The sequence below is a fragment of the Gigantopelta aegis genome, chromosome 12 (genome assembly GCF_016097555.1).
Source record: "Gigantopelta aegis isolate Gae_Host chromosome 12, Gae_host_genome, whole genome shotgun sequence".
NCBI classification, from domain to species: Eukaryota; Metazoa; Mollusca; class Gastropoda; order Neomphalida; family Peltospiridae; genus Gigantopelta; species Gigantopelta aegis.
In genome coordinates, this window is record NC_054710.1 from 39712357 (window position 1) to 39726361 (window position 14005).

The 14005-nt window shown below is 39.2% G+C and overlaps 1 protein-coding gene across 1 annotated transcript in view; it reads left to right on the plus strand.

The window, feature by feature from the left end:
• The window catches only part of LOC121386410 (cilia- and flagella-associated protein 44-like), a 58545-nt gene that overhangs the window by 6741 nt on the left and 37799 nt on the right, over positions 1–14005 (plus strand). The window contains exons 5-12 of the mRNA XM_041517297.1: positions 274–436; positions 5223–5362; positions 6091–6270; positions 7284–7563; positions 8712–8879; positions 9943–10090; positions 11636–11730; positions 12625–12825. Of these exons, the coding sequence (XP_041373231.1) occupies positions 274–436; positions 5223–5362; positions 6091–6270; positions 7284–7563; positions 8712–8879; positions 9943–10090; positions 11636–11730; positions 12625–12825 (1375 nt within the window). The remainder of the gene's footprint in view (positions 1–273; positions 437–5222; positions 5363–6090; positions 6271–7283; positions 7564–8711; positions 8880–9942; positions 10091–11635; positions 11731–12624; positions 12826–14005) is intronic.

Below are 14005 nucleotides of genomic sequence, written 5' to 3' on the forward strand. Positions count from 1 at the left end.
ACAAATCCATCCATCCATCCATCCAAATGAATCCATCCATCAATTCATTCATCCACCCATCTACGAATTCATCCATCCATCCATCCATCCATCCATCCATACACCACCCACCCCACCCAGTTTAAGAACAAATATTTGGTCATTATTATTTTTACATAATAAACACTTTAGGCAAGGATTTATTTTACCAATCATTGGGGGCTTACAACCAGTTTAGGAACAAGTGTTAAGTTATTATATTTTAGTTATGTATAGTCTTTAACCAATGACCAGACATTCATTTGGCTATGACTGCAAGCGTCGTGCTAATCTTCACATGCTGGATGAAGACACGCTCATTTTCATTGCCGGCAACTTCATTGAGCTTCTCAGCATCAAGGCGAAGGAGCAGAGATACATCCGCAGTACAAGTGGAGGGGGTATTGGGGCTATTGCTGTAAGTCTAGAGAGTGTATTAAGGGAGGAATTGGAGGGGGTATTGGGGCTATTGCTGTAAGTCTACAGAGTGTATTAAGAGAGGAATTGGAGGGGGTATTGGGGCTATTGCTGTAAGTCTATAGAGTGTATTAAGGGAGGAATTGGAGGGGTACTGGGGCTATTGCTGTAAGTCTATAGAGTATTAAGGGAGGAATTGGAGGGAGTATTGGGGCTATTGCTGTAAGTCTAGAGAGAGTATTAAGGGAGGAATTGGAGGGGGTATTGGGGCTATTGCTGTAAGTCTATAGAGTGTATTAAGGGAGGAATTGGAGGGAGTATTGGGACTATTGCTGTAAGTCTAGAGAGTGTATTAAGGGAGGAATTGGAGGGGGTATTGGGGCTGTTGCTGTAAGTCTATAGAGTATTAAGGGAGGAATTGGAGGGGGTATTGGGGCTGTTGCTGTAAGTCTAGAGAGTGTATTAAGGGAGGAATTGGAGGGGGTATTGGGGCTATTGCTGTAAGTCTATAGAGTATTAAGGGAGGAACTAGAGGGGGTATTGGGGCTATTGCTGTAAGTCTATAGAGTCTATAGAGGGGGTATTGGGGTATTAAGGGAGGAACTAGAGGGGGTATTGGGGCTATTGCTGTAAGTCTATAGAGTGTATTAAGGGAGGAACTGGAGGAGGGTATTGGGGCTATTGCTGTAAGTCTATAGAGTGTATTAAGGGAGGAACTAGAGGAGGGTATTGGGGCTATTGCTGTAAGTCTATAGAGTGTATTAAGGGAGGAACTGGAGGAGGGTATTGGGGCTATTGCTGTAAGTCTATAGAGTATATTAAGGGAGGAATTGGAGGGGGTATTGGGGCTATTGCTGTAAGTCTAGAGAGTGTATTAAGGGAGGAATTGGAGGGGGTATTGGGGCTATTGCTGTAAGTCTATAGAGTGTATTAAGGGAGGAATTGGAGGGGGTATTGGGGCTATTGCTGTAAGTCTATAAAGTGTATTAAGGGAGGAATTGGAGGGGGTATTGGGGCTGTTGCTGTAAGTCTATAGAGTGTATTAAGGGAGGAATTGGAGGGGGTATTGGGGTTGTTGCTGTAAGTCTACAGAGTGTATTAAGGGAGGAACTGGGGTATTGGGGTTGTTGCTGTAAGTAGTGTATTAAGGGAGGAATTGCTATTGGGGCTATTGCTGTAAGTCTATAGAGTGTATTAAGGGAGGAACTGGAGGAGGGTATTGGGGCTATTGCTGTAAGTCTATAGAGTGTATTAAGGGAGGAACTGGAAGAGGGTATTGGGGCTATTGCTGTAAGTCTATAAAGTGTATCAAGGGAAGAACTGGAGGAGGGTATTGGGGCTATTGCTGTAAGTCTATAGAGTGTATTAAGGGAGAAATTGGAGGGGTATTGGGGCTATTGCTGTAAGTCTATAGAGTATATTAAGGGAGGAACTGGAGGAGGGTATTGGGGCTATTGCTGTAAGTCTACAGAGTGTATTAAGGGAGGAACTGGAGGGAGTATTGGGGCTATTGCTGTAAGTCTGTATTAAGGGAGGAACTGGAGGGGTATTGGGGCTATTGCTGTAAGTCTATAGAGTGTATTAAGGGAGGAACTGGAGGGGGTATTGGGTCTTTTGCTGTAAGTCTATAGAGTGTATTAAGGGAGGAACTGGAGGGGGTATTGGGTCTATAGCTGTAACTCTATAGAGTGTATTAAGGGAGGAACTGGAGGGGGTATTGGGGCTATTGCTGTAAGTCTATAGAGTATTAAGGGAGGAACTGGAGGGGGTATTGGGTCTATAGCTGTAACTCTATAGAGTGTATTAAGGGAGGAACTGGAGGGGGTATTGGGTCTATAGCTGTAACTCTATAGAGTGTATTAAGGGAGGAACTAGAGGGGGTATTGGGGCTATTGCTGTAAGTCTATAGAGTGTATTAAGGGAGGAACTGGAGGGGGTATTGGGTCTATTGCTGTAAGTCTATAGAGTGTATTAAGGGAGGAACTGGAGGGGGTATTGGGTCTATTGCTGTAAGTCTATAGAGTGTATTAAGGGAGGAACTGGAGGGGGTATTGGGTCTATTGCTGTAAGTCTATAGAGTGTATTAAGGGAGGAACTGGAGGGGGTATTGGGTCTATTGCTGTAAGTCTATAGAGTGTATTAAGTGAGGAACTGGAGGGGTATTGGGTCTATTGCTGTAAGTCTATAGAGTGTATTAAGTGAGGAACTGGAGGGGGTATTGGGGCTATTGCTGTAAGTCTATAGAGTATATTAAGGGGGGAACTGGAGGGAGTATTGGGGCTATTGCTGTAAGTCTATAGAGTGTATTAAGGGAGGAACTGGAGGGGGTATTGGGTCTATGCTGTAAGTCTATAGAGTGTATTAAGGGAGGAACTGGAGGGGGTATTGGGTCTATTGCTGTAAGTCTATAGAGTGTATTAAGTGAGGAACTGGAGGGGTATTGGGTCTATTGCTGTAAGTCTATAGAGTGTATTAAGTGAGGAACTGGAGGGGGTATTGGGGCTATTGCTGTAAGTCTATAGAGTATATTAAGGGGGGAACTGGAGGGGGTATTGGGGCTATTGCTGTAAGTCTATAGAGTATTAAGGGAGGAACTGGAGGGGGTATTGGGTCTATAGCTGTAACTCTATAGAGTGTATTAAGGGAGGAACTGGAGGGGTATTGGGTCTATAGCTGTAACTCTATAGAGTGTATTAAGGGAGGAACTAGAGGGGGTATTGGGTCTATTGCTGTAAGTCTATAGAGTGTATTAAGGGAGGAACTGGAGGGGGTATTGGGTCTATTGCTGTAAGTCTATAGAGTGTATTAAGGGAGGAACTGGAGGGGTATTGGGTCTATTGCTGTAAGTCTATAGAGTGTATTAAGGGAGGAACTGGAGGGGTATTGGGTCTATTGCTGTAAGTCTATAGAGTGTATTAAGTGAGGAACTGGAGGGGTATTGGGTCTATTGCTGTAAGTCTATAGAGTGTATTAAGTGAGGAACTGGAGGGGGTATTGGGGCTATTGCTGTAAGTCTATAGAGTATATTAAGGGGGGAACTGGAGGGAGTATTGGGGCTATTGCTGTAAGTCTATAGAGTGTATTAAGGGAGGAACTGGAGGGGGTATTGGGTCTATTGCTGTAAGTCTATAGAGTGTATTAAGGGAGGAACTGGAGGGGGTATTGGGTCTATTGCTGTAAGTCTATAGAGTGTATTAAGTGAGGAACTGGAGGGTATTGGGTCTATTGCTGTAAGTCTATAGAGTGTATTAAGTGAGGAACTGGAGGTGGTATTGGGTCTATTGCTGTAAGTCTATAGAGTATATTAAGGGGGGAACTGAAGGGAGTATTGGGGCTATTGCTGTAAGTCTATAGAGTATATTAAGGGGGGAACTGGAGGGAGTATTGGGTCTATTGCTGTAAGTCTATAGAGTGTATTAAGGGAGGAACTGGAGGGGGTATTGGGTCTATTGCTGTAAGTCTATAGAGTGTATTAAGGGAGGAACTGGAGGGGGTATTGGGTCTATTGCTGTAAGTCTATAGAGTGTATTAAGTGAGGAACTGGAGGGGTATTGGGTCTATTGCTGTAAGTCTATAGAGTGTATTAAGTGAGGAACTGGAGGGGGTATTGGGTCTATTGCTGTAAGTCTATAGAGTATATTAAGGGGGGAACTGGAGGGAGTATTGGGTCTATTGCTGTAAGTCTATAGAGTGTATTAAGGGAGGAACTGGAGTGGGTATTGGGTCTATTGCTGTAAGTCTATAGAGTGTATTAAGGGAGGAACTGGAGGGGGTATTGGGTCTATTGCTGTAAGTCTATAGAGTGTATTAAGTGAGGAACTGGAGGGGTATTGGGTCTATTGCTGTAAGTCTATAGAGTGTATTAAGTGAGGAACTGGAGGGGTATTGGGGCTATTGCTGTAAGTCTATAGAGTATATTAAGGGGGGAACTGGAGGGAGTATTGGGGCTATTGCTGTAAGTCTATAGAGTGTATTAAGGGAGGAACTGGAGGGGGTATTGGGTCTATTGCTGTAAGTCTATAGAGTGTATTAAGGGAGGAACTGGAGGGGGTATTGGGTCTATTGCTGTAAGTCTATAGAGTGTATTAAGTGAGGAACTGGAGGGGTATTGGGTCTATTGCTGTAAGTCTATAGAGTGTATTAAGTGAGGAACTGGAGGGGGTATTGGGGCTATTGCTGTAAGTCTATAGAGTATATTAAGGGGGGAACTGGAGGGAGTATTGGGTCTATTGCTGTAAGTCTATAGAGTGTATTAAGTGAGGAACTGGAGGGGGTATTGGGGCTATTGCTGTAAGTCTATAGAGTATATTAAGGGGGGAACTGGAGGGAGTATTGGGGCTATTGCTGTAAGTCTATAGAGTGTATTAAGGGGGGAATTGGAGGAGTATTGGGACTATTGCAGTAAGTCTAGAGATTTTATTAAGGAGAGGAATTAAAGGGGTTTGTAGCAGTAATATTTCTGCAGTACAAGTGAAGGGGGTATTGGGGCTATTGCAGTAAATTTTGAGATTGAATTAAATGGGGAAATTGGAGTGGAGCCATGAAGTTATTTCTTATTGCAACCAATGCTCCACGGCTGCTGTATGTACTATGCTGTCTATGAGATGGTGCATATAAAAGATTGCTTGCTGCTGATTAAAAACAGTATTCCATGGAGTGGTGGCAGTGGGTTTCCTTTCTAATTATCTGTGTGGTCCTTAACCATATGTCTAATGCCACACAACAATACCCTGGTAAATGAAAATGTGTTGAGTGCATCATTATTTGAATTTTTCTCTTTCTTTTAGGTACATCCAAAGAGAAACTATTTTTCAGTTGGTGAAAAGGGTAATTGCCCGAACATTAACATATTTGAATATCCCTCACTGAAGCTGTACAGGATCTTAAGAGCTGGAACAGAAAAGGCCTTTGCTTCTCTTGATTATAGGTAATTAGCATGATTTACTTCTTTTTTTACGTATATACGTACGTACATATATGTACACCTGTAAGGTACAGTCGAGTTAATTTTAGAATCTTAATTTAAATTTCAGTACAATGGTGATTGAAGGTGTTCTATCAGAGTTACATAATGATATTTTTTTTTGCCAAAATTATTCCCAAACTATTAAGTGCTAGGTCAATAAAACTTGGTTTGTAGTTGTATCAATGAATGTTCATCACAGTGCACTGAAAACGTTTCTGATAGGTGAGACGTTTAATTCTGCAGAATATTTGTTGATTTTTTGTCATTTCATGCTGAAAATGTGGAACTGGAGACAGGAGCAATTTTAATTACAGACTTTGTAGTTCAAATTACATCATTCAAAGTTTAATAAATTCTTGTTTCTCATTGTCAGCCGTTATGGTGAGTTGTTGGCATCGGTGGGTAAAGATCCAGATTTTATGTTGACCATGTGGGACTGATGACAGGAGCAGATCATGTTACAGACTTTGTAGTTCAAATTACAGTGTTCAGAGTTTAACAAATTTCTTGTTTCTTGTTGACAACCGTAATGGTGAGTTGTTGGCGTTGGTGGGTAAAGATCCAGATTTTATGTTGACGATGTGGGACTGATGTCAGGAGCAGATCATGTTACAGACTAAATCTTTGTAGTTCAAATTACAGCATTTAAAAATTTAAAGTTTAATAAATTTCTTGTATCTCATTGACAGCCGTAATGGTGAGCTGTTGGCGTCAGTGGGTAAAGATCCTGATTTCATGTTGACCGTGTGGGACTGGAAACAGGAGCAGATCATGCTGAGAACTAAAGCTTTCTCGCAGGATGTCTTCCGCGTGACCTTCTCCACTGACCTGGAAGGACAGTTGACCACAGCTGGGACAGGTCACATTCGGTAATTAAAGCTGCACGTTCATACAATTTTTAAAGGCACTGAATCAAGAAGATCACAATGTAGAGTGGATGTGATCTTAAATAGCTGGGAAAAAAAGACATTTATTTAAAAAAAATAAAAATCATTTAAGGTTTTATGTTTTAAATGGATATCCTATTCTTGTTTAGTTATTTAATTAACACCCCATTAACTGGTGTGTATTTTTGTGCTGGGGTGTCATTAAACATTCATTCAATAAATCAATCATTCATTAAATATGGTGAAAACACCAACAGCTTCGTCTGTTGTAAGGTGTCAACATTGTGGTATGTTCTTAAAATTAATGATTTAAACAATTTAGATAAAACAAAATTACAAGTATCATTATAAACCAATGTGTAATGAATTCCAGCTTAATGAACATTTCTGTAGTTGTTATAAATGCACAGAAACATTATATGTTAAATTTATGTTTTCAGGTTTTAGAAACTCGCTGACACATTCTGAAAAACTACAGACTGTCATTAAGTAACACAAATCCCAGCAAAACCTTTTTATATGTTAAATAAAATTTTATATGTTTTGTGACTCCTAAAATGGCCAACACATTAACTGAAACTGCAGACTGCAACAAAGATCCAAGCAAAAGTTAGTTTAATTAATATGTTAAATTTCTGTTTTCAGATTCTGGAATATGGATGACACATATACAGTGAAACCCCTCTAAACCGGACACCCTCAGGACCAAGTAAACTGTCCGGTTTTAAGAGGTATCCAGTTCAGAGAGGTTATTTTCTGTACTGACTTTTAAAAAAGGACTGAAAAATGTCCGGTTTTGGAGGAATTCCAGTTTACAGAGGGTTCGGTTTTAAGAGGTTTCACTGTACCAAAATTGTAATTGTGGAATAAGAATCCCATCAAACAGTTTTTTATATGTAAAATTTCTCGTATCAGATTCTGGAATATGACGCATACATTCTCTAAAATTAAAACCCCAACAGACAGTTTTTCATATACTAAATTTCTCGTTTCAGATTCTGGAAAATGGCCGACACGTTCACTGGTCTGAAACTGCAGGGAGAGCTGGGTAGGTTTGGCCGCACGGAGATCTCCGACATCGAAGGTTACGTGGAGCTGCCTGACGGGAAGGTTCTGTCTGGGTGTGAGTGGGGCAACATGCTGCTGTGGGACGGTGGGCTCATCAAGGTGGAGATCGGCCGCAAGAACAAGAAGCAGTGTCACAGCGGACCCATCCAACAGATCCTGCTTGACGAGGGAGAACTCATCACGATAGGCATCGACGGATTTGTCAGGGTAAGGCGGTCTGGAGATCTTGGCTGGTCTTAATAATCAGTACGGTGTTTTAGGAACTAGAGGAGGGGTAGGGCCGCCACGAATCCAAAATATTGGACTCGAGTACTCTAGCGTCAAACTTGACCCGGACTCGAGTACCCGACTCTTACACTAGATGATCATGAGACTGAGGAAAAAAGTAAAATAGCATTATGCATCTTAATTTCAGTGCTGAACATGGATGCCAATTCCACACATTCTCAGCTCTATAATGTAACCTTCTGCAAGTATATGGTAAAATGACATACATATGTACATTTTTAAAAATTAAATAAGAGTGCTTTTCCTTGCACAGGTACTCGAGTCCTGTGAATGGACTCAGTCTTGCTAGACTTGGCCCATGCCCGAGTACTTGGGTACTCATGGAGACCTAGGTAGGAGAGGCATACAATTTTTTTTTTTGTCCTGTGTCTATATAGAGTATTTATTACAATGTTTGTAGGTTTAGGATTTTGAAACTATTGACCTTACAGACAAGGCATTGATGTATTAGGAGAACTCATCACTACAGTAGTCGATGGGTTTGTCAGCGTAAGGCAGTGGTTGTTTTATCTCTCTCTCTCTCTTTTTTTGTGCTTATATCCAATTCAAGCATACTGTTCTAGGCACACACTTCAGCTATCTGGGCTGTCTGTCCAGGACAGTGATTGGTTTGAGAGAAGTCGGTGTAGTGACCATTGAGTCTGCCCACTGAGTGTTTAAACTGGCTCTGGGTGAGAGCCGGTACCAATATGCGAACTCAGTACCTATCAGTCTTAAGTCTGATGGCTTAAGCACTACACCACCGAAGCTTGTAAGGCAGTACTGTTTCTTGGCCGGTCTTAGTAATCAGTGTGGTGCTTTAGGAACTGGGGGCCATAACAGTTACTGTTTTGTCCTGTAGATATATATATATATATATACACAGTATTTATTACACTGTTTGTAGGTATGGTAGTTTGAAACTATTGACACTGCAGACAAGACATATTATGATGTTTGTAGGTCTTGGATTTTGAAACCATTGACACCACTGACACAAGTGATGCGACTTTCCAAACACCAGATACCGTCACTGTTTTATTTTCTGTTGTCAAGACATTGAAATATTATGGTTATAATGTTTGTAGGTGTGGGATTTTGAAACTATTGACACTGCTGACACTAGTGATGACACGGGACTGTTTGAAATGGAACCGATGAATGAACTCAAAGTGGGCTATGGTGACGAGGTGCAGCTACGTACTATCATCAAATCCATCGATGAAGACAATGAACCTACCATGTGGTATGTTCAGGTAAGTCATCTGTTAAATCCCAACCTGCCATCACTTGATGAAGATTTGTTTCATTTCAGGAATACATTTAATCTAAATGTATTGTAAAACAATACTGAGAATATCCTGATCATGTAGGACATCAAAACCCTTGTTATGACTAAATTCCAAACGGTTTCTTTTTAACCCCTAAATCTTTAAAAAAGTATTTTGAGGAAATGTATTGTAAGTAAAAAAAACCCAACATAAATTGAGTAAAACCTGATTGTGTACAACATAATTATCTTTGTTATATCTGAATTAAAAATGGTTTCTGAAAATTAAAATAAACAAATTATTGTTTTGTACATTATCCTGACCTCTCATCAAATGCATTCCTCCCCCATACCAGTCTATGAGTATGAAGTTTATGCACATGGTGAAAGATAAGGATAAGTATTCATAAAAATAATATTTTTTAAATTAAAGTTTTCAGCAACCTTAAAACATAATTAAACTTTTTTAACAAATAAAAGACAATTGATATTGTTTATAATATATAAAAAAATATTTAATATATATTATTCAGTTCAAAACCAAAGATTTTTTGTTTGTTTGCTGATTTTGGTCTGTTGTGTATTATGAAATGCAGTTGATAATTTAATATTATGCCTCTTTCCAGGATGGCAATCTTGGAATTATATAATGGTTAATGTAATATTATGCTTCTTTCCAGGATGTAATGGTGGATTTACGTAATTGTTAATTTAATATTATGCTTCTTTCCAGGATGGCAAACTTGGAATTATATAATGGTTAATTTAATAGTATGCTTCTTTCCAGGATGGCAAACTTGGAATTATATAATGGTTAATTTAATATTATGCTTCTATCCAGGATGGCAAACTTGGAATTATATAATGGTTAATTTAATATTATGCTTCTTTCCAGGATGGCAAACTTGGAATTATATAATGGTTAATTTAATATTATGCTTCTATCCAGGATGGTAATCTTTGAATTATATATTTAATATTATGCTTCTATCCAGGATGGTAATCTTTGAATTATATAATGGTTAATTTAATATTATGCTTCTTTCCAGGATGGTAATGGTGGAATCTGGCGACTGGACTTGTCGTTCTCCCACACATCTCTCGCTCCCGAGAAATTCATGACGTACCACGCGGGGCCCATAATGGGTTGCAGCACGTCGCCCATCACACATTTAGTGGCCACTACTGGTTGTGATCGTAAGTTTTCTTTTAAAGTTTGCTGGTATCAGTGTTAAGGCCAGACATTCTTAAAAGTTCAGGAGAGCCTCGAGGTCACTTGCAGTTTTTGAGGCCTGAGATATGTAACCACCTTACTACTGCAGGCGAGATATCTCGCCCGACGTCATGCCAGTTGACCTACTGTACATGCACTGTATACAGTTCATTCCCCAGTTCATATTTCCTGCCGTTTTGCACACGACACTCACCGGAAAGACTTGTATAACAGAAAACAGAAGACAACTCAGCTTCCTGTATCTTTAGGTTTTTGTTTTTGTTTTGAAAATAGCTTGTAATTTCGAGTTGAAAAAGTGGTTTTCAGCAAGTATTATTTTTGTGGGTTTTCTAATTTTTATGATATTTTGGATCAGTTAATGTTGATTAAAATTAGGGAAAAAAAAAGAAAAAGTCGCGTTTACTTATGGGCATTTGTGGCCAACTGTCTACGATTCATATCCCAATATTTTTTGTGACCAGATTTGAGAAAAAAAACCGACTAAAATTTATATCCCAAATTAGCTGTCACAATCGGCTATCAATCCCTGAAAATAGCCCAGACGTGCCACCATTGTTGTCAAGCAAAAATACTTGCAAAAAAAACATTTTTTCAACTCAAAATTTGAAGGTATTTTCCATTGAAAAACTAAAAATTAAAGCAGCCATGCTGTAAACTAAACTGTTTCCTATTGTTAAATATATGTTTTGATTGAGTGCCATGTGCAAAGTGGTGGGAAATATGAATTGGGGAATGCACTGTATACAGTGTACAGTGTATCTATTGGCGTAACATTGGGTCAGATATCTTGCCTGCAGTAGTCAGAAGGTTAAAGACCAGTCATAATTATCAATATCATAAGCATACAAACTGTTTTACTTTTTAATAATCCAGTTTCTGCATCTCCCATCCTTCTAGCATACAGTCATTATGTTTGTGAAAATGTGGATAATTGTAAATGGTCTGTTATAGGTTTCAAAGTGATAAGTTATGTTGTGTATATTGCAATATAATGTGTGTGTCTAAGTTTGCTTCTCCTTTACCTCCCTTTGACCATGAGGTCAAATGGTTCTCCTGTCCTCTCCTTTAATTTGGACTGTTTCCGATAACCACAAATAAAATCATTAATAATTTCAGTGATATTGGTAAAATTTTCTTTGAAAAAGAGTGCCTTTAAATTCATTGACCAAAGAATAATTTTTAGCCTAAGTTGCCTCCTCAATGGACCCATTCTCTGATTGTGGTTTTTTTTTCAATCCAAACCAGCGTGGCATAACTGGAATACCAAAAGACATGGTATATGCTGTCCTGTTTGTGGGAAAATGCAGATATAAGATCTCCTTTTGCTAATGGAAAAATGTAGCTGGTTTCCTCTCATATGATGAATAAATTAATGTGTTCTAGTGTTATCATTAAACGTAAAAAAAAACCCACTTTAAGTTTGAATTGAATTCATTGTTTTGTAGTGTGCAGAAATAGGAACAACTACCTTTAACTTAATACATGTTGTTGCTTTTTTTCAAATTCAGACACAGTGCGAATATTTGACTACAGTCAGGAGAAACAGCTGAATGAGGTGCGCTACAACTCGGGAGGAACCTGTCTGATCTGGGCGCCACCTATTGTAAGATTTAAATATTACTTTATCCAATACATTTTTCATAGAATACTGTGAGACCTATAATCACGATGTCTAATGTGCTGTAACTTGTTTGGCTTCAGACTAATCGCCAAAACATGTCTTAGAAACCTCACTGACTCTAGTTAACAATTGTTGGACACTTGCAATTTAGGGTGCGGGACGTAGCTCAGTGGTACAGCACTTGCCTGATGCGCGATCCGTCTAGGATCGATTCCCGTCGGTGGGCACATTGGGCTATTTCTCATTCCAGCCAGTGCTCCACAACTGGTGTAACAAAGGACATGGTATGTACATCCTTGCTGCTAACTGAAAAGAGTAGCTCATAAAGTGGCGACGGCGGGTTTTCTCTCTCAATATCTGTGTGGTCCATAACCATATGTTCGACACCATATAACCGTAAATAAAATGTGTTGAGTGTGTCGTTAAATAAAACATTTCCTTCCTGTTCTTCCTGTTACAATTTTGTAGACACCAAAAACCTCAAAGAAACCTGTCTACATGATCTGAAAGGCAGGACTGTGATCGTAGCTGGTTTTGAAAATTATATTTTCTGTATATTGTCTGCTAAAAAAAACTTTCTGCCTCTAAATTAAATATTGCCCATTAGGTTATTTTTCCTTCCAACCAGTGCACCATGACTGGTATATCAAATTCCATGGTATGTGCTATCCTGTCTATGGGATGGCGCATATGTAAGGTCTCTTGCTACTAATTGAAAAATGTAGTGGGTTTCCTATCTAAGACTATATGTCAAAATTAAACTAAACTACCAAATGTTTGACATTCAATAGCCAGTGATTTATAAATCAATGTGCTCTAGTGGTGTTGTTAAACAAAACAAACTTAACTAATTAAATATTATGATATATTTTTCAGATTGATCCTAAAGGGAAGACCGTGATAGCTGGTTTTGAAGACGGTGTTGTCCGTGTTTTGACGGTGGAGAAACATCCAGAGGAAATGGGTAGAAAGCCCCAGCAAGAGATTGACGTCAGCCTGAAGCAGGTGTTCAAACCACACAAGGATCAAGTGACGGCCATAGCGATAGATAACAAGGGAGAAATCTTTGTCTCAGGGGTGAGTGGAGACCCTTCTTTTCAAAATAACGTATCCTGACCCAGAGCTTCTACATTTATGGTAGCCCCACTGCTATGGCTAGTGATATTCAATGTTGGGCTAGTAAATAACTACTGTTGCCATGCCCGACGAGGCTTCTAGATTATGGTAGCCCCACTCCCATTGGCTAGTGATATTCAATGTTGGGCTAGTAAATAACTACTGTTGCCATGCCCGACGGGGCTTCTAGATTATGGTAGCCCCACTCCCATGGCTAGTGATATTCAATGTTGGGCTAGTAAATAACTACTATTGCCATGCCCGATGGGGCTTCTAGATTATGGTAGCCCCACTCCCATGGCTAGTGATATTCAATGTTGGGCTCGTAAATAACTACTATTGCCATGCCCGACGGGGCTTCTAGATTATGGTAGCCCCACTCCCATGGCTAGTGATATTCAATGTTGGGCTAGTAAATAACTACTGTTGCCATGCCAGACAGGGCTTCTAGATTATGGTAGTCCCACTCCCATGGGTAGTGATATTCAATGTTGGGCTAGTAAATAACTACTGTTGCCATGCCTGACAGCTAGTAAAAAAAAAGTCATCAAATGCTGCATTTATCTGTTTTGTAAATATGAATATCCTGTCCCCAACCCCACCAGTCTTAGTGCTTTTAATCACTATCTTTATCTTTTGGTAACATATCTGATTATTACTATTAGTCAAATTTTATAAAGTAAAGTAGGGCTAGTGAATTTTTAAACCGTGGCTAGTAAATTTTTTAAATCACTGATCCCATGGCTAGTGGATTTTGTAAAAAGTCAAGAAGCCCTGACTTGACCTCATTCTATATGCAGTTCCCCTTTCATATATTCTAAACAGCCGATCAGAAGTAGTTATTTTTCTCTCATGGTATTCAGGGGACTATGCTAAGTTGGCTGCCATTTTAAGTCCTTTTTAACGACTAAAATTTCATTTTAACTACAGTTTCTTGTTTAGAATACCAGTGTCTGTACATTCAAGGTGTTTCAGATCATTCTAATGTTTGTAGTGTCTTAAAATTTAGTTTATTTACAAATATAATTTTGTTCATATGTATAAGATTATTCGGAGATAAAATTAATTTTGACCTGCTATAAACATTATGCTGACCAAAAACAGACTAAAAATACAAATTGTAATATTATTAACAAGAAAT